General features: G+C 40.9%; 2 protein-coding genes across 3 annotated transcripts in view; both read right to left on the bottom strand.

The window, feature by feature from the left end:
- vps54 (VPS54 subunit of GARP complex) overlaps positions 1 to 7,503 on the bottom strand; it is a 36,312-nt gene extending 28,809 nt beyond the window's left edge. For both annotated transcript variants that reach the window (XM_038278020.1, XM_038278019.1), the window contains exon 1: positions 7,372 to 7,503. The gene's annotated coding sequence lies outside the window, so the exon portion shown is untranslated. The remainder of the gene's footprint in view (positions 1 to 7,371) is intronic.
- A 3,211-nt stretch (positions 7,504 to 10,714) lies between these two features.
- The window catches only part of LOC119778671 (E3 ubiquitin-protein ligase pellino homolog 1-like), a 28,208-nt gene continuing 17,435 nt past the window's right edge, over positions 10,715 to 21,487 (bottom strand). Inside the window, exons 5-7 of the mRNA XM_038278021.1 lie at positions 19,315 to 19,512; positions 19,021 to 19,209; positions 10,715 to 12,192 (exon numbers count right to left, since the gene is read on the bottom strand). Coding sequence (XP_038133949.1) covers positions 11,614 to 12,192; positions 19,021 to 19,209; positions 19,315 to 19,512 — 966 coding nt within the window. The 3' untranslated portion in view covers positions 10,715 to 11,613. The remainder of the gene's footprint in view (positions 12,193 to 19,020; positions 19,210 to 19,314; positions 19,513 to 21,487) is intronic.

Genomic DNA, 21,487 nt, shown 5'->3' on the forward strand with positions numbered 1-21,487 from the left:
GTCCTTTTTAAAATGGCAGAGGTCATCCTGACCTGAATAATCCTCCATGGATCACCTTATATCTGAGCTGCCCTTTATCAGGATGTAATAAGAAAAAGTTCATGAAACCCAGCTTAGATCTTGGACTGTTTTTCTACACCAGAACTCCACTGAGACGCTTCACAAATTGTTTGAGATTGTAATGGCAGCGGATAAAGGGACATAGTCAAGAGTCGGTCCTGCTGGATACCAGTGCAGCGTTTAATACTGGTGACTACAAAAACTAAACTATGGGAGAATTATCCTGCCATAATGCAAGAGCACATAATTTCAATCTGAGAAAAGAATTTCATCTTCTTGTACTCAAAACTTATAATGCTCACACTCAAAACATGCGCTCTCTCTCAAATATTTTCTCTTCTCTCTCAAATCTTTGTTTCTTCTCTCAGATTTAATGCTTCTTGCACAGATATTTTCTCCTCTCGCTTGCCTCCTTCTCTTCGCGCACAAACCGCGCTCTGCTCGAGTCTCAGATACGCTCACAAACCCGTAGGCTCTGCTTGCGCATTTTTTTTGCTCTCTCTCGGATTGCAGTCGGATCGTCGCCTAGCAACCTTTCCAGCCAATAGAACGACAGCCTCAGAAAGGGTGCGCTTGTTTAACTCTACTGAGTTTGCCTGTGATAAATCTTACCGACAATAAAATGGCTTTTTAAATTTAAAAGCTATTAAAATAAGAAGCTGAAAAACAACCACGATCAGGAAAATAAAAAAAGGAAATAATAAAGGGCATTTTAAGAATCACCAATGAAAAGTCACTTAATTTCTGCTAGACGCAGCATCTGCCCTGACTAGCAAACTACTAGCAAAACTACTGTAAATAGCAGTTTTAGCTGACGCTCTTATAGTAGCACAGGCACACTCAGTAGGGTTAAACAAGCGCACCCTGTCTGAGGCTGTCGTTCTATTGGCTGGAAAGGTTGCTAGGAGACGATCTGACTGCAATCTGAGAGAGAGCAAAAAAATCTGCAAGCAGAGCCTCAGGTTTGCGAGCATATCTGAGACTCGAGCAGAGCGCGAAGAGAAGGAGGCAAGCAAGAGGAGAAAATATCTGTGCAAGAAGCATTAAATCTGAGAGAAGAAACAAAGATTTGAGAGAGAAGAGAAAATATCTGAGAGAGAGCGCATGTTTTGAGTGTGAGCATTATAAGTTTTTGAGTGCAAGAAGATGAAATTCTTTTCTCAAATTGAAATTATGTGCTCTTGCATTATGGCAGGATAATTCTCCCATACTAAAGGCTCTGACTGGCATCTATGGGTCTATCTATGGTGTCTGGTTCTCTGATCCGACTCTCAGGACATTCTGATCTCTGGGGTTCCACAAGTGTCGCTTCTGGTCCCTTTTCATTTTTACATCCTATTAGCCTGTATAATTCAGGGTTTTGCTGATATTTCTTATCACATGTATGCTGATGACATCACACTGTATGTAGGGCAGCATCAAACAATAGTTTTGCTAATGAATTTTATCTGTTGATAATTTTTTTTCAATCAATCAAATAATAATCAGATAGCAACATACACTATATTGCCAAAAGTATTTGCTCACCCATCCAAATTATTGGAATCAGGTGTTCCAATCACTTCCATGGCCACAGGTGTATAAATTCAAGCACCTAGGCATGCAGACTGTTTTTACAAACATTTGTGAAAGAATGGGTCGCTCTCAGGAGCTCAGTGAATTCCAGCGTGGAACTGTGATAGGATGCCACCTGTGCAACAAATCCAGTCGTGAAATTTCCTCGCTCCTAAATATTCCACAGTCAACTGTCAGCTGTATTATAAGAAAATGGAAGTGTTTGGGAACGACAGCAACTCAGCCACGAAGTGGTAGGCCACGTAAACTGACGGAGCGGGGTCAGCGGATGCTGAAGCGCATAGTGCGAAGAGGTCGCCAACTTTCTGCAGAGTCAATCACTACAGACCTCCGAACTTCATGTGGCCTTCAGATTAGCTCAAGAACAGTGCGCAGAGAGCTTCATGGAATGGGTTTCCATGGTCGAGCAGCTGCATCCAAGCCATACATCACCAAGTGCAATGCAAAGCGTCGGATGCGGTGGTGTAAAGCACGCCGCCACTGGACTCTAGAGCAGTGGAGACGCGTTCTCTGGAGTGACGAATCGCGCTTCTCCATCTGGCAATCTGATGGACGGGTCTGGGTTTGGCGGTTGCCAGGAGAACGGTACTTGTCTGACTGCATTGTGCCAAGTGTAAAGTTTGGTGGAGGGGGGATTATGGTGTGGGGTTGTTTTTCAGGAGCTGGGCTTGGCCCCTTAGTTCCAGTGAAAGGAACTCTGAATGCTTCAGCATACCAAGACATTTTGGACAATTCCATGCTCCCAACTTTGTGGGAACAGTTTGGAGCTGGCCCCTTCCTCTTCCAACATGACTGTGCACCAGTGCACAAAGCAAGGTCCATAAAGACATGGATGACAGAGTCTGGTGTGGATGAACTTGACTGGCCTGCACAGAGTCCTGACCTCAACCCGATAGAACACCTTTGGGATGAATTAGAGCGGAGACTGAGAGCCAGGCCTTCTCGTCCAACATCAGTGTGCGACCTCACAAATGCGCTTCTGGAAGAATGGTCAAAAATTCCCATAAACACACTCCTAAACCTTGTGGACAGCCTTCCCAGAAGAGTTGAAGCTGTTCTAGCTGCAAAGGGTGGACCGACGTCATATTGAACCCTATGGATTAGGAACGGGATGTCACTTAAGCTCATATGTGAGTCAAGGCAGGTGAGCAAATACTTTTGGCAATATAGTGTATGCTTTATAGCAGTTTATACCATCTAAAACTATGCTACTTTAGGAATTCTTATTTACTGTTAAAGAATGTTTTTTTTTTATCTTTAATCAAACTTTACATATATTTTGAACAGTTTTGGCTAATATTTCTCCTTTGATCAGAATCAGAATCAGAAATACTTTAATAATCCCAGAGGGAAATTACTTTTGTTACACGCTCCAGTTACAGTTTTACATGATATATACACACATCCAACTATACAATATAATAAAGATAAAAAATAAGAATAAAAGAGATAAAATATATACACATATAGCTCTTCTGTATATATATATATATCTGTACGTATATCTATGCATATGTAAAAACAAAATCCAAATAAAGTGAAAAGTCCAAGTAAGGTGATAAATCCAAGTAAAGTGATGCGTGGCGTGCAAAAATAGTGCATAAATGTCAATTACGGGGGGGGCTGAATCACTTGAGGGAGGCGTTATATAGATTGATGACGTGATGTGTTCCTTTTTTAGTCTACATACTTCACTTATTGATTAAACGAAAACTGAGTTAATGATTCAATAGTTTATTAATTACGACTCAAATGAAAAATTTTAATGCATTTTTAAGAAATTATTTTTTTTGTATTTTTGTAAGCCTAAATGAAAGACAAAGGTTTCGATTTGTAACTATAATACTATTTATACAGAGGGTGTTTTTTATCACAAAAACATGGTTATGGATGTTTCAGGGCTCTAGAAACTGTAGATTTATTTAAAATAAGAGGAAAAAAAAAATAGTATTTCTATTGGTTATAAGTTGCTGACTCCTGGTCTAGACAGAACCTCAGTTTCACACCTCGAAACTTTCCACAACAAATCAGCCAGACCTCCAACTAAATATAGAAGATTTTTCACATATAACTCCAGTTTCATGCTCCTTGAAAAGGCCGCCATTTTAGTGTTAAATCTAAAACTCTTGTTTGTACCTAAAGGGCTCTAAAGGGGCAGGTTCTAAAATATTTGTATCAGTATTTATTTAAACTCCACTCTGTAGACTTCAATCCTAAGCACCAAACCTCTTAGATGTTATTCATACTCTGTTAAAAACTAAAGGAAGGCCGGGTCTGTGGCTCCTAAAGTATTTGATATTTTACCACTGCTCTCTGTAGAAATGTTTAAAAATCAAACTGAAATCCATTTTTTTCTCCATGTTTTTTATTGTGTTTTTGATTGGATGCATTTTGCTTTTTACAGATGTTTTTTATTTTAGGTTTATGAATGACACTGACCTGTTCAGAGCTTCAGGATTTAATGTCTGCAAAATGCATCTAATAAAAGAACCTTAGTTTAACATTACTAGAATATATTCTCACTTCCACTTGACAGATTCATCATGTAGCTGCAAAGGAAGTGACTGTTGGCGTTTGCTTTTAGGGTGAAGCTTGCATTGATCAAAGCTGCTACATCAGTCACAACTCAACCCAGCATCCACTCAACCCTGGAACATTTTAATAATGTGTAAGAATTAAAAAAAAAAAATACTGCTGCCATCTTTTCACAAATTGTGCCAGAGGGTTCCACTTTAGTCTACTGCAGTTTATTTGGTCCAGAGGCATTTTTTTTTTTTTTACACAAAGTGTGTATTTGTGGGGGTTAATAAGCAGCAGTTTTAATCTGCCTTAGGAGGTGAACGACCATCTGCTGCTAATCTCATCACAGCAATGAAAGGATTACATCAAACACAGCATCAGGACTACTGACTATTAGAAATTAGGATGGGCTTCTGACTGTCAGATGCTTTAAACTTGCTTGTTTCCATCAGATGCTAATTATGAGAAGTACCAGATATAACTGTTTCATTTCTATTTTTAGAAACATATCAAAACTTAGACAGGTAGGGTTATTGCTTTCATTTGGGGAACTTAATGCAACACATTATCTTAAAAAAAAAAAAAAAAAAAAAATCATTTTCAGTCCCAGAACAGGAGTAATACACCAAATTATTGAGAGCAACAGATTACCCAGGAACACACGCTTGAATGGGTTTTCAATAAAAGCTTTAAAAAAAATCATTTCCAATCTAACTGCAACTGTGAAAAATGCAGTTTTCAAATTGAAGAGGCACACATTTTTTTTAATCACAATACATTTAAGAATAGTAAGACACTAAATTACTTCCTCCAGCCCTTAAGGTGTCGCACAGATGGGAGGACAGAGTTGGTGGGGTTTTTTTTGTTGATTCTTTTTTAAAGGACTAAAGCCTCCGTAAATGGGTTGTGTGCGCTAACCACTGTGCCACCAAAGCACATCCAGGAGGACAGAGTAGCAGCAAGCGCCTCGATTAATGCATTATAGTAGAAATAAGAACTTTGTTTGTGCAAGTTTAACAGCAAAGTTTTACAACACTGCACTCTGCACGAGCAGGCTTTCAAGGTCATGAAAAAAACTGAAACCCTGGAGTAAAACATCTGCATGCTTGTGCTTATTGCCGAGGAGAAAGATCGCAACTACATCTCAATCGCAATATTGGTTAAAATTAATTGTAATTAATGTAAATGGAAAGGTGTGTTTTTTTTTATCAATAATGACAAGTTATACTATTTCCATAAACAGCTCTATTCAATACAAACACGAACCTCTAAAGATTATTTCAGCTCATGTTAGTATAGTTTTATATTAGAAATATTGCTGAAATAGTGGCATCTTAATTTTACAACACCTTCTTTTACTTACACACGACATATTTTCTCTACAGCTTAACTATCAGTAAAACTTAAGGGAGCTAACAGTTTAAAAGGAGGATTAGATATTTTTCATTTAAAATGTTCATACTTTCAACCTACAGGCAGTTTGTGCAAAGAAAATGTTATTTTACCTATTACTTTTTGCAGACAGAATTATCTGTTGAGACATAAAATAAAAACAATATTTTTAATAATTGGTCCATATATGACGTATTATGTAGAGATGTGGGGAAATATATAATTAATACAAATTCTATTTTTTAATACAAACAAAAAGCTATTAGATTTATCAGTCAGAAGCTTTACTAGGGCTGCAATTAATGTTTGGTTTTTTTTACAAATCGATTAATCTGTCGCTTTTTTAATAAATATTAATAATGGAATAGCAAAATATATTTTTTATGAAATTAAACCAAACTAAAACATTTCAATTTGAGGAGTTCTGGACAGAACAGATTGATAGAGATTTTCTTCGTGTTTTTGTTTTTGTTTTTGTTTTTTTAATCTTAAATGCAAAATATGTGTGTGTATGTATATATATATATATATATATATATTTTTTTTTTTTTTTTTTTTTTTTTTTTTTTACAATTTTGGTATAATTTCTGCTCCAAGTGGTTCACTCTGAAAGCTTAAGACATATTTTAGCATCTCTATACTCCAGATAACAATCGATTACTAAATTAGTTGACGATTATTTGAATAAGGGATTAATCAGGAATAATCCGATTAGTTGTTTCAGACCTCAACTATACAGTGAGCCAATTAATCAATTAAACACACTAAAATTCAGAGACTTGATATATTATATACCAAAACAAATCATGTATAAAGCAAAATACAAACTTCTATCAAATCATGAACATGTTCAAAATAAAGGAATGTAGGAATTTTATTATTTGATAAACCAAAGACTCAAACTACAGTAAACTATGACTATATTAAGTACGTATTTGGAATAGTTGTGCTGATATTGTTACTTTCAGATGTTGTTGTTGCTATTGAGTTCTGAAGGGCAATCCATTGATTAGTTTGGCATGTCTCTGCCTTTTGGTGTACCTTAATGCAGAAGGAGTAGATGTGTATAATCAGTGGATTTCAGTAACAGAAAGGGTTCAGATTAGAGCTGAGAAATCAGTTTTTACCTTTGAACCGAAATAAAACTCTCTTTCTCATAAAAAGCAGCAACATTCTCATGTTGTAAACAAGCCCCAAATAATAACAGCTATGTATCAGAAACACAACAGATTATTTTTAGATTAATATCCAAACCAAAGCTACTATTTCCCTGCCACAGTATTAGCATTTCAGGTCACCAGAAGGTAAACTGTGACAGGATTCAGCTTGGTCCACAAAAATATATAAATAGTTAATTATAAAACAGCTGGATTTAAATGCAGAACATACAGATACTAATCGTTGAGCGACAATACTGACATGTTTCCTGGTTAAAACTAACTTTTTTATGAGATGTTGTGTAGTCTGGTTGAACTGTCAGTTCATTGTTTAGGCTCCATTAGTGACGGGAGCTAGCCAGCTAGCTTTAGCTCGCTACGCTGTTCACTTGTCATGTTTACTTGTCATATTAAGGTTAGCGCGGCTGACAACGAAGCTAGAACAACATAAAAATGCATAACAGACAAAACCGTGTATCTGTTTGACACCACACGAGAAACGGTGCAGTTTAAATGCTGTCTTTGCTAATAGCCGTGGCTAAAGTTTATGCTGTCAGCTGCGGTTACACGTAGACTGGCTAATGCTAACAGGCTAAAAGAGCAACCATGGAAATATAGAAAAAAGAAACCAATTGTTATGAAAGTGGAACTTTCGACATGTCTTTACCTGACTTGTAAAGCGCTCTGGTCGATATATCTCCTCTTCAACATCACATGAACACTGATGGGACTGTGAGCAGAATAACACACATTCATACCGAGCAGGATAGCACCGGCACAACGACCATCATGCACTGCGGCAGCCAGTACAAATTTATTTTTTTTCTTCATCTTCTCTCTGCCATGTTGTTGCTGCCACCTGCTGGCCACAACTGTCCTTTTTATATGTCTTGTCGTGTTAAAGGAATAGTACACCCAAAACATGATTAGCCTTCATTTTCTACTCACCCCCATGCTGAACAACACTCTGGAGTACTTTTTTGATATCTCAAATGCATCTGGAGATCTGGGAGGCTTCTTGCTGTCTGCTGACATTCAAATAATGGAGGTCTATGGTGACCGAGACAGAAAGGTCCATAAAAGTCCACAAAAAACGTGTCAATATTCCTCCATACTGCTCGTCCAATGTATTCCAAGTGTCCTGAGTGGGTAGCATCCAGAATTTACTCGAAACGAAGTCATTTAGAATGTTTTTAGAGCATAAACAGTAGTGTATAGGATTTCCTGAAAGCGCGCACACGCGCGCTCACGACGCTACGGAAGCCGGCAGACCAAACCAGCGCATTCAGCTCGGCAAAGAACTCATGCTCTTCCTCAACACTGAAGTCCTCAGATATTTTTCTTTCGTTGTTTCTTTCTTTGCACCGGTAAACAGCACATTTCTTCTTCTATGCTTGCATTATTGGAAGATCAGACGCTGAATGCGCACTTTCATCTGGTTTGATCTGCCGGCTTCCGTAGCGTCGTGAGCGCGCGTGTGCGCGCTTTCAGGAAATCCTATACACTACTGTTTATGCTCTAAAAACATTCTAAATGACTTCGTTTCGAGTAAATTCTGGATGCTACCCACTCAGGACACTTGGAATACATTGGACGAGCAGTATGGAGGAATATTGACACGTTTTTTGTGGACTTTTATGGACCTTTCTGTCTCGGGCACCATAGATCTCCATTATTTGAATGTCAGCAGACAGCAAGAAGCCTCCCAGATCTCCAGATGCATTTGAGATATCAAAAAATTACTCCAGAGTGTTGTTCAGCATAGGGGTGAGTAGAAAATGAAGGCTAATCATGTTTTGGGTGTACTATTCCTTTAACTTCGACAAACCCGAAGGAGAAACAACCGAATGGATCCTCAAAAACAGTTTTCAAGCATTTCATGTGGAGATTTTTAAGGTTTTCTTGACCAAAACTGTTCCCCATGGGCAGTTCTAGAAGGAGGCCAACAGGGGCCAGGGCCCCTATGGGGACTTGTCCTGGCCCCCAGTGCTACTCATTTTAAATATAAGTAAATTTTTCTTGAAATTCAATGCAATTCAGCTTATTTTTATTGCACCAATTCACAACACACTTCAACTCAAGGCACTATATAGAGACAATTCAACCAGATCATCCAGTCAAATTGTTTCAAAGTTTTCTATCCAAGGAAAACCAGTTGATTGCATCGACTCATTGACTCGAAGGCAATCCCTCACACTGAGTATGCTTGTGGCAACAGTGGCAAGCATTTAACAGGAAGAAACCTCTAGCAGAATTGGGCTCAGTGTGAGCGGCCATCTGCTGAGGCCGACTGGGGTTCAAGGAGACAGAAGCAGACATAGAAAAAAAAGCATAGATACAAAAGACAACTAACAACCAGGGCCACAGGCGGCCCCGTCTACAGTAGGAAACACACAGCCAGGCAGACGAGCTCCGAGCCAGCTTCCCCGTCAGAGGATGAAGAGAGTACATCCAGCCAAATAGAGGGTCTCAGGTTATCCTGAGCTATCGCTATAGTTATGCTGCTATAGGCTTAGACTGCTGGATGACATAGGGACCCTTTTATCATCATTCTGCCTCATTCCATCTCTATCTCAATTCTGCAGAATCTATTAGTTCAATCTCTAACGTTCTGCTCTCTCTGCTTTTTCTCATATTAGCTTCATCTGGTCTGTTCCTGTTTGGCTGTGACTCCATCCTGGAGAGAAATATCACCTGTGCTGCTGCCATCAACACCTTTGTTTGTAGATGTTGGAGCTTGGCCTGTTTTTCTGTTGTTGTTCCCATTCTATCATAGACATAGCTATGCGCTCAACTTTTACTGTGACTAACTGTATGTGGTCTCTTTCATCCCTTTAAAATGAAAACCGGCTTAGATCTTGAGTCACCAGCAGAGATGGCAAAAGTACTCACTTTCCGTACTTGAGTAAAAGCACAGATACTTGTGTTAAAAAATACTCTGGTAAAAGTGGATGTACTGATTAAACTTCTTTACTCAAGTAAAAGTAACAAAGTACAGGCATGTAAATTTACTAAAAGTAAAAGTAGAAACCACTTTTTTCATGCCGTTGCCTATATTTTAAATGGATGTCTGCCAATAGGACTAGATCTCCGTTGTGTTCATTTTCAATCATCTCGTCGTCCATGCTACTATGCTAACGCCACCGCCACCAAGCTGCAATGATTTGCCGCCAATGAATACCGCCGAATCTGTCGATTCATCTTGTAGTGGTGCGTCAAATGCAACGTAGATTCCCATCCAATTAGATTGAATTTGGTATTGATGACGTGAAAAATAATAACGGTAACTCCATTGAAATGATTCAAAACTAAAGTAACGAGCCAATTTTTTAAAATGTAAGGAGTAGAAAGTACAGATATTTGTGTAAAAATGTAAGGAGTAGAAGTAAAAAGTCGGCATAAAAATAAGTAGTAAAGTAAAGTAAAAATAGAAAAATCTACTTGAGTACAGTAACTAAGTATTTGTACTTCGTTACTTCCCATCTCTGGTCACCAGTGGAGCTCGTTTACTGTTAACCTTTCTAACATAGAAAGTACTTATATATTTGAGCTTCTGTCTCCCTAAACCCCAGTGGGCCTCAGCAGATGGCCGCTCACACTGAGCCCAATTCTGCTGGAGGTTTCTTCCTGTTAAAAGGGAGTTTTCCTCTCCATTGTCTCTGCATGCATGCTTAGTGTGAGTGATTGCTTTCGAGTCAATGATTCGATGCAATCAGCTGGTTTTCCTAAAAAAAATTTGAACCAATCTGCCTGAATCATCTGGTTGAATTTTCTCTGTGCTTTGAGATGACGTGTTGTGGATCGGTAACAGACAAACTGAATTGAACTACTTTAATTTATAAAATGCTAAGATGGTCTCCATACTATTCAATCCTTGGCTAAAGTCTTGTAATTTAAAATATTGCAATATTTAGCAGCAGGTTTGGGCTATTTCATGTTATTTTTGCAATAGAAAAATAAAATCTTTGTTTTGAATTTTAATGTTCCAACCAAAAAACAGAGGCAGCCAGTAAAGAGCATCAGAGTCTTTATTATTTTGGACAGTACAAAAACAGTCAAAAGAACCCAATAAGAACAACGGTGACCAAACATCTATAATGACAAAACATTAGTCATTAGAGTGGTAACAGATTATTCAGAATAAAAACATGTTTTCCCAAAAAGCCTGTAAACTAACTTTTAAAAGAAAACAGATAAGATAGATATAGAAAAGCATTAAAAAGCTAAATAAAACATTTTCTTAGGAGTAGATAAAGCAGATATTTAAAGTTATCTCTTACATTCAAAAAGTGGTAAATTCAGCCACATGGTGGCGCTGCAGAGATAAATGTTGCATATAATTTCAACAATGGTTTGGTAAAACCTTATTGCTCACATTATGTAAAAGTGTAGTTTTACAGTGTCTGAATTAAAGATTTTTGTTTATAAAAAAAAAAAAAATTGCTGCTATAAAGGTCACAGGATCCAGGTTTTTAAGTTTCCCACATGTACATTTGCTTGCATTAAGTTCAAAATATAATTTCTCAAGACAAAGAAGGACTTGCTTGTTTTTAAAGTAAAAATAAAAGATTCCCAGAGTTTTTTTTTTAATCCAGTGTTTTAATAGGAAAACTTGAGGTTAGCTCTAAGGTCACACCTGAGTGCTACTGCAGTTAATCTCTGCTTTAGAAAAACCCACTAAAGAATAAATAGAATAAGGCAACTTAAGCTTTTCACCACCTTCCCAGAGTTTTTCTGAAGCTGCTCCATGAGATAAAACCACCTCTAGAGGAGATTGCTGGCAGACACACATTTAATTTTTAAAACAGTAACTGGAATTTACCCAATAAATGCACTTTGTGTTTAATGAAGTCAGTTTCAGTTTTATAAACTGTTCCCCTCCGTCTTCAAACAGAGGTCAAAGGGGCGTCTAGTCCAGTGGGCTCTGGAAGATGAGTCTGACAAAGCCGGTCTCTCCGCTGAGAGGATGGATGCAGAACGGGCAGGCGGCGTGGAAGGCGTGGGTGCCGTGCGGCAGCGAGATCTGACTCCAGTACGCCGTCGTCTTCTCCGAGCAGACGTGCCCACAGGGGACGAATGCGTGGGTGGGAGGCTCGGCGTCCACGTAGAAGGCCGGCTCACAGCCCAGCCACAGCGGCACGTAGGGTCCCGGAGCTCGACACATGGGACACTCCCTCTCCTGGCACTCCGCTTCCACCTCGGGATCCCGCCGCCCTCCCCAGCAGTGGTAGCCGTGGACATGGCCACAGCGCAGGTACGCCCACGGCTGCTTCTCATCCAAGACGTCCTTTCGGCGCAGGCTGGGGAAGGCCAGGGTGTTGAAGCCCACCGGGCACTGCGGCCGCCCAGCGTTGAAATCCTGCCGCAGCGCCTCCAGGTGTTTGACGGTGGGGGTGCGAGCGAGGCCCTCTGCCGTACGCCACAGGAGGGTGGCCCCACAGAGGTCGATCAAGGAGCCGTCCACAAGCTCGTTGTACTCAGAAACAACCTGCAAAGCAACAACATGCAGCGGGAAAGATTATCCACCCAATCATTTTTTGATTTTTCATTCTTTACTTTTAATTCTATTTAACTGATTATGAGACAGATATAACGTTTAGAATGACGAAAAATCATTAATCTGTTTGTCCTTCTGTCCAACTCTTAATTTTGTGCAGAGCAGGACAGAAAGACACTGAACAAACTGCTGAGAAAGACCACTTCTGTCTTAAAGCTGGTTTATGCTCAGAAACCAGGTCGTCTGCGAGTGTGTCGCAGTTAACGCAGACACTCTCCTGCACCTCTTCAAAACTGTAGGTGACTGCAGACGGTGCCGCAGACAGGAGGCCTCCGATTGGTCAAATCTACATCCGCTCTACTCTAAGCATATTTCCTGTTTGGTACCTTACCAGCTTGTTTTGTTTGTTTGACCGCCATTGTGGAAAACGACTTGTAAAGATGGACCAGCTATAAGAGCGAGATGCGGGAGAACGCTAGGACCCTTTTTCCACCTGGATCCCTGCTCTTTTTCGCCCTCATGTGCCTCCGTTCTCACTAGAGACTGACATTTTTTCGGGAATCCCACGGGTCACGGGATTCCCGTGGGATTCCCATGGGATGGGAGTCAGTATTAGTAACGATCACGGGATTGGGACGGTACAGGATTAAACATTAACGGGAGCAGACGGGAGCGAGAGCAAACCAATAGTAACTAAAAAAAAACTAGGATCGATGCCAACAAATAAAATAAAATAGAAAGATATAATAAATCCAGTACTGCCGCCGCCATTTTGTAGTTTTTTTCCTTGAGGCCTACACTATAATGCGAGTCAAAAAAACTACACGACCCAAAAACCAACAGTGCTTCCGCTCTGAGTTTTTCACCCGCGCTCAAAAACAACAATGGAGGGACCAACAGTTACTACAGTTAGAAACAGGAACTTAACTGACCCTTCATAGAAATCCAGATTCAATGTATTGGCAGAAATCGTATTGAAGACAACTAGAATGGGAGCAGTGCAGGAGTGGGAGTCATTCTGAATGGGAGCGGGATGGGAGTGGGAGTAATTTCACCAGGAGCGGGACGGGACAGGAGTGAAAATCCACTCCCGTGTCAGTCTCTAGTTCTCACACGAACTTGCCCCCACTTTCTCACCGCCTCGACTGTATCTAGACCCACAGCTAGTTCGTGAATAACAGCGCAGACCACGCTTTAAAATTGGCATAAATCAGAAATACCTGCAACAAGCTCACTGCGACACACTGCTGCAGGAGGATAACCAGCCCTTAAGGCAGGGTTTTGGACTCAGTGGAGGAAGTGACTGAGGAGAAAGCTGTCCAAGCTTCCATCCATTATGGACAACACCATCCACCCTCTGCTTTACTGAAAGACTTTTACACCCAGTTTGGTATAAGGAGCGCTACCGCAGGTCATTCATCCCTGCTGAAACCAGACTCCACAATGCGACTCTACAACGGTAATAACTTGTGCAATGTTTAATATGCAATTACCATTTAATACCTTGTGCACTAACCTGTTTCTTTATATTTGATGCCCAGTGCAATATATATAAATAAATACTCATGTAAACACCCTGTGCAATAACACTGGACAATGATCCTACTAAAAAAAGCTTTCATATGTGGACACACTGTCTATATCCCATGCACCTTTTTCTTCTTTGGCACCTTCTTCTTTTTCTTTTTCTTTTTTTGACTATTTGAGCTGATGTAACAAGTACATTTCTGCACTCTGAGATAAATAAAGTCAATCAATCATTTATTTATTTATTTTTTAAAGGTCAATAAAAAATTTTTTTAAATGCCACCTCAACAAACTTTGAGCAATTTGTGATTCCAGTCTCAACTTTGACAAACAGATCAGCTCTGTACTGAAAAGATTAGTTTTTAAAACTTGTTATCTAAAGTTTAGCTGTATTTTATGGTTTTAGCCAGGCTAGCCTCTCATAATTGCAGGTGGTTTCAAACGCTGCAAAAAATAACAACATAATCATAACTAAGCTCCTCCATTCTTTTTATTTATTGACTGTGCAATATTCTTTGCAATATGCTGAATGTGCAATATTTCTACACCTGTATATAAGCCATCCGGATTGTACATATTTTTATTTCTCATTTTTTTATTTCTTATTTTTATTTTGTTTTTCATTGTGTGCGATACATGTACACTTGCACCTTAATCCTATTTATCTTGATATACTGTATATACCTGGATATACTGTATGTTTATTGCTTATTCTTAATGCACCTTTTTCCTCCCTGTTTGCACCTTCTGTAACTTCTATGCCAATATGTGACGGGTGAATTTCTCCGCTGTGAGATCAATAAAGCTCATCTAATCTAATCTACTTCCTGATCGTTTAAGAATCGATGTCTGATCTCCAGCAGCCTCATGTGTGATCTAGCTGCCATTGATCTACAGACTTAATGATCACTCATCTCTGCTTAGCTGCCCCAATGTCCAGGTTGGTTTGTCTCGATATGGTCGGGCCTTTTCAGTTCCAGCCTGGAATCTGCTCCTGCTTCATATTACATGGCTTGAACTTTTTATGCTTATAAATTACTTCTTACAACTTAAATCTTTGCACAAACTGACTTTTAATACAATGTGATTCATCCGTTGACTTTTTTTATGTTTCTATTTCAATGTTATCCTCTGTATTTACTCTGATTTTGGAATTACTGTCACTTCCTGTGTAAAGCACTTTGGTCAAAGAGGAAAGTATATAAAAAAACCTTTTCTTGTACTTTTTGTTTTTAACCACTAGATGGGGCTGTTTGACCTTCGGATGTTTCTTTTTTTTGTTTTACCTGAATTGCTAAAGAATAACACACACACACACACACAAAATAAATACATATTGAGTGCACTAGGAAGGAAAAAAAGAACTTTAAAGTCCACAGAGGTTCCTTTTAAATACTATAAAGTCATATTCAGTGAATTAGAAAACGCACAGAGACACATTTGTCAGATTAAAACTACCTTAAACAGGTATTAACATACTTTCCATTAAACCCACATTTTTAAATACAGGGCTGCCAACTTAGTTTTAACAGGCCACAGATGTCAGGGTTAGACTGAAAGGCTATGAGGATGGGTGCAGCTATAGGTTGTAGGTTTTCAGATGATTTTACTAAAACTAAGTGGCAAAATGTGGAATTTTCTTACAGCACAGTAAATGTTACTGAATAACAATAAGTGGTCTGTAGTTATGTGGAAAATGTTTCACACAATATAAATTATTTTCTATATTCTGGTGATTTTCAGAGAATTTAAAGGGGTCGTAGAATGAAAAACCGAGTTTCCATTGTCATCGATGAATAGTGATAGTTCAGTGGTTGAAATGGACGTGCAGGGAAGTTCAAACCCCATCACCTCCTTTCTCTGCAAATCTCACAATTCTAAACTTCCACCATAAAACGGGTGAATCCAAATGAAGCACCGAGTTGACGTAAGCTCGGGGATGTTGCCTTATTTGGTTCTGGCCTGTACTTTTGTCACGCCCCAAAAATGACATACAGACCAGCCCACTGGTTCACGGCCCAAGAACATGAATAGAGGTAGATGGAAGACAGCAGTTTAGCTGTTTAGCCTACAGTTGGGTTTACTTCTACAAGAATTACAAAGCAGGCAGTTTCTTTACTGAAAATGAGCCAGAAACACGGGCGGAAATGCAGTGTTCCAGGCTGACCAGTGAAAGGGGAACATTTTCACAGTCTTCTCAAGGATCCGAAGACTTGACAGGCGTGGATTATTTTTGTGTATCAGAAGATCCCTGCAAAGTTTGATGCTCAGCTGTTCATTTGCTCCAAGCATTTTACCGAAGACAACTTTCAAAATCTTGGACAGTTCAAAGCAGGATTTGCTAAACTTCTTTTACTGAAACGAGAGGCTGTTCCGACCGAATGGCGATCACAACCGCAAGCTGGAAGTAGCATCAAAAAGGTATGAAAAGTAGGACATGTCCGGGAAAAAGAGGACGTCTGGTCACCCTACCATATCAGCAATTTCATTTTCCAGTGAGGCCCCGTCCACACGAAGTCAAAACGAACACGAAACGCTAATATTTTCCAGAACGTTTGTCTTAAAAACGGAGACGTAAAATAAATGTGATCGTCCACACGAATGCATGAAAACGCTGCAGAATGTATGCAAGGCCTGTAAGTGGCGCTGTGGTGCCAAAGCAAAAATAGGCGAAAACAGGAAACGAAATGTTGGGCATGCGCACTAATATTTATACATGGTTGCCCTGCGGGTCCATTTTCGTGGCTCAGTCAAATTCAGGTGCTGAACTATGAAGTCGATATTGCTCTGTTCTTCCTGGAGATATTCCAGAAGAAGAAGATTCTGTTGTAAGCCCGACAGCAGGGTGAGTAGCATGAGCAGCAACCATTCAACACAGTACGGCGCTACGATCTTTTTTTTATTCAGCCTTCAGAGTGGGAAGATTTTGAAACGCCGTTTTCGCGTTTCCATCTTTAAGGTCTGACCGCATTTTTTTTTCTTACACGCATGCGTCATAGCGTCGCCTCTAAACACGCATGCGTGTAAGAAAAAAAAATTCGGTCAGACCTTAAAGATGGAAACGCGAAAACGGTGTTTCAAAATCTTCCCACTCTGAAGGCTGAATAAAAAAAAGGTCGTTTACAGACCCCCGAAACGCCGGCTTCATATGGATGAGAGGCTGGTTTGGGGAAAAATTTGTGCGTTTAGGCCAGGGTTTGACTTCGTGTGGACGGGGCCTGAGTGAGCGCTTGTTGCTATGATGCATCTTTGCTCAGCAGCTTCACTCGTTGTAAACCAACCAATCAGCTCATCTAAAAAAACTGTTGTTTCATTCTAGGGCTTTTAACCAGGCTGCATTAGGGCTCATAGAACAGCAAATATCCCATTTTCAGCCCAACCAATGTTACACACCCTATTCAGAGACCTGAAGGACCAGATACCCTATAGAATCGTTCTATGACCCCTTTAACTAAAGAAGAATGGGCCCTACTAAAATACTTGCATCTTAAATATACTGTAAACTAAGAATTTCACAACTTTGTTTAGTTATTATTCTATACAGTTCAAGTAAAATAAACAATGGGGAACCAATAAGTTATTACTGGCACTAATACAGGCACCGATGCAATCGAATCACGTGCAAAGCACACTGTGTATGAATATCTGGTAATAGGCTAAGGATTAAAAAGCTTAACCCTTTGATACGGGCTGTCAGGTCCCTGTATGACCGGTGTCAGAGTCTGGTCCGCATTGCCGGCAGTAAGTCGGGCTCGTTTCCAGTGAGAGTTGGACTCCGCCAGGGCTGCCCTTTGTCACCGATTCTGTTCATTACCTTCATGGACAGAATTTCTAGGCGCAGCCAAGGTGTTGAGGCGATCCGTTTTGGTGGCCTTAGGATTGCGTCTCTGCTTTTTGCAGATGATGTGGTCCTATTGGCTTCATCAGGTCGTGATCTGCAGCTCTCGCTGGATCGGTTCGCAGCCGAGTGTGAAGCGGCCGGGATGGGGATCAGTGCCTCCAAATCCGAGGCCATGGTCTTGAGCCGGAAAAGGGTAGAGTGCCTTCTCCGGGTCAGGGGGGGTGTCCTGCCCCAAGTGGAGGAGTTTAAGTATCTTGGGATCTTGTTCACGAATGAGGGAAGAAGGGAGCGGGAGGTCGACAGGCGGATTGGTGCAGCGTCTGCCATGAAGCGGGCGCTGTACCGGTCCGTCGTGGTGAAGAGAGAGCTGAGTCAAAAAGCGAAGCTCTCGATTTACCGGTCGATCTACGTTCCTACCCTCATCTATGGTCATGAACTCTGGGTCATGACCGAAAGAACGAGATCGCGGATACAAGCGGCCGAAATGGGTTTCCTCCGTAGGGTGGCTGGGCTCTCCCTTAGAGATAGGGTGAGAAGCTCGGTCATCCGGGAGGGACTCGGAGTAGAGCCGCTGCTCCTCCACGTCGAGAGGAGCCAGTTGAGGTGGCTTGGGCATCTGTTTAGGATGCCTCCTGGACGCGTCCCTGGTGAGGTGTTCCGGGCACGTCCCACCGGGGGGAGGCCCCGGGGAAGACCCAGGACACGCTGGAGAGACTATGTTTCTCGGCTGGCCTGGGAACGCCTTGGGGTTCCTACTGAAGAGCTGGAAGAAGTGGCTGGGGAGAGGGAAGTCTGGGCCTCCCTTCTTAAGCTGCTGCCCCCACGACCCGACCCCGGATAAGCGGAGGAAGATGGATGGATGGATGGAACTCATTACCTTAATTGACAAAACAGCTAAACAAGTCAGACCTTCTAGGAGGCTGTAGATTCTATAAAGACAGGACTTCTCTGGATGTCTCATTTTGGAAAATGTGGATATGAAGTTTTTAAACATATTCAATGGACCAAAATAAAGATAAATGAATAAGTAATACATAATAAATAATACTAGAATGAGAACATCCCTCTGGTTCCTCCGCTATTCTTGTGTTGAAAACGTGGACTGGATTTTTATCAGCATGGTATTTCTTTGATGTAAATAAGTGGAATGGAGTTAAGTTTTTGTTATTTTTTAGCGTGAAAAATAACCGATAATGAGCGAGTTGACAGTCCTGGAAATATGTTTCTGTTCAGGTCTTATGCAGTATTTTAATCCTAAATGTGTTTTTGCTGTAGGCAGAAAATCATCATAATTGACAAAAATAACGGTTTTAAAATGTGCGAAATTAAACCATTAGTACTGTGTAACTGAAAAAAAAAAGCATCCATTCAGTTGTTTTCTAATTTACTGAATAATTCTGTAAATCAAGAAGCAAATAAAATCAGATCATGTAAAAAAAAAAGTTGCCCACCATTTTGCCTCTCTGCTGAGCAGACCTGGTTTCTCGCAGCATGAAGACGTTTCCGCAGACAGAGATTTCCCTCCACACACCAGGTCTGGAGCCCTTGGTGAAACCCTGCTGCGGATGCATCACCAGAACGCCGTTTGTGGTCAGTCCGTCCATCTGACCATCTTGCATTCTCCATTTGGCTGCCTTCTCCTGCACAGAGATCAGCATGCCATTCTTGAAAACTCAATGAAGAACAACAGAGTTACTAAATCTTTGCACTAAATAGATCTAGCTATAGAGGCTGGTGAATCCTACCCCGAGGAAGATGTTTTTGGAGGAGTCGAAGCCGGCGGCGTAGATTCGCGCAGAGTAAGGCGGGTGCCTTTGGCAGATGATGCGACAGGCGAAGCGGGAGATGGTGCTCTGAATGGTCTGACCATCGGCGACGCTCTGGCCAGCAGGAACCGTGTCGGTGACCACAAAGTCGATGGGGCTCTCTGTGGAACGGCCAATCTGTAACCAGGTATGGAAACACAACGGGAAGATTTAGAAAGAACATGAGATTATTCCTCTCCGTTTCATCTTTTTATGTTCGATATCTACTGCCTACTGAAGATAGTCCAACACCCTCGACACTGGTGTCTTTTTTGTTACAAGCAGTAGTCCATCACAATCGCTGCTCTTTAATGTGTCTCTACCAGCTTTACCAAGCTCAGTCCAGAGCATAGAAAGGTCTGCAAAGAGCCATTCTCAAGACTCAAGTTAAACTAGGTTTAAACTTTGACTGGGCCACAGTCACACAGGATCTGAACCAGTATTTTCCTTTATTTTATCCAACCCTGGTTCTCAGGACACACTGCGCTGCATGTTTTAGATGTACTCATCTAAACTGAATGCCTTAAAGGTGCAATAAATCTTTTCTGACGCATTTTTTACCATGTGGCTTAAAGATCTCCCCACAGCCGCTTAGGAAACCGTGAAATAGAAGGTCTGGAAGGGAAACTAAAATAAATGCTCCCTGCTACAGTGAGAAATCAATGGATAACCCCAACCAATCACAAAAGACGGTCCGTTGTAGATGATTTGTCGTCTGCTATGTACGCATACCCTGACACATAAACGAATTGACCCCCCAATGCTCGCGCAGGACGCCATGGCTGGAAGCTAGCCACTATTATGCTATGTTCACACCTAAAGAAGCAAGAGCAGCAAAAATGCATGTGCTGCTTCTTTTTTGATGCTTGTACAAGTTTAGTTCTGATGCTCGGCTGAAGCGTCTTTGCTGCTGTAGCTGCGTGGTGGTGAAGTGGGTTTGATTCGCGCTGGGCGGAGCTACCCTGTAGCTCTCTTCACGCACCACAGACACAGGTCGATTCTTTGAAACGGGCGTTTATTCATTGAAGCCCATGCAGAGACAGCCTCCTCATACCATAACATCATGGGACATCGTGCCTCAGGATGCCGTAAGAACTTTAAGTGAACAGAGAGGACATGAAAATACATTTCACCAAAATGTAAAGGAAAATATGAGGACTACATGTCCAACCAGCTTTAGTTCTGATAAGCCACACTAAACGTACCTCATTGGCTGCTTGTCATGAAAAGAGGTAAAGTTCTTTAAAGGAATAGTACACCCAAAACATGATTAGCCTTCATTTTCTACTCACCCCCATGCTGAACAACACTCTGGAGTACTTTTTTGACATCTCAAATGCATCTGGAGATCTGGGAGGCTTCTTGCTGTCTGCTGACATTCAAATAATGGAGGTCTATGGCGCCCGAGGCAGAAAGGTCCATAAAAGTCCACAAAAAACGTGTCAATATTCCTCCATACTGCTCGTCCAATGTATTCCAAGTGTCCTGAGTGGGTAGCGTCCATAATTTACTTGAAACTAAGTCATTTAGAATGTTTTTAGAGCATAAACAGTAGTGTATAGGATTTCCTGAAAGCGCGTTCACGAGTCTACGGAAACCGCGGCAGACCAAACCAGATGAAAGTGCGCATTCAGCGTCTGCTCTGCCGATAATGCAAGCGTAGAAGAAGAAATGTGCTGTTTACCTGTGCAAAGAAAGAAACAACGAAAGAAAAATGTCTGAGGACTTCAGTGTTGAGGAAGAGCATGAGTTCTTTGTCGAGCTGAATGCGCACTTTCGTCTGGTTTGGTCTGCCGCGGTTTCCGTAGACTCGTGAACGCGCTTTTAGGAAATCCTATAAACTACTGTTTATGCTCTAAAAACATTATAAATGACTTTGTTTCGAGTAAATTATGGACGCTACCCACTCAGGACACTTGGAATACATTGGACGAGCAGTATGGAGGAATATTGACACGTTTTTTGTGGACTTTTATGGACCTTTCTGCCTCGGGCGCCATAGACCTCCATTATTTGAATGTCAGCAGACAGCAAGAAGCCTCCCAGATCTCCAGATGCATTTGCGATATCAAAAAAGTACTCCAGAGTGTTGTTCAGCATGGGGGTGAGTAGA

Source organism: Cyprinodon tularosa, unplaced genomic scaffold (assembly GCF_016077235.1).
Source record: "Cyprinodon tularosa strain WSP-4 unplaced genomic scaffold, ASM1607723v1 ctg137, whole genome shotgun sequence".
Classification (NCBI taxonomy): Eukaryota; Metazoa; Chordata; class Actinopteri; order Cyprinodontiformes; family Cyprinodontidae; genus Cyprinodon; species Cyprinodon tularosa.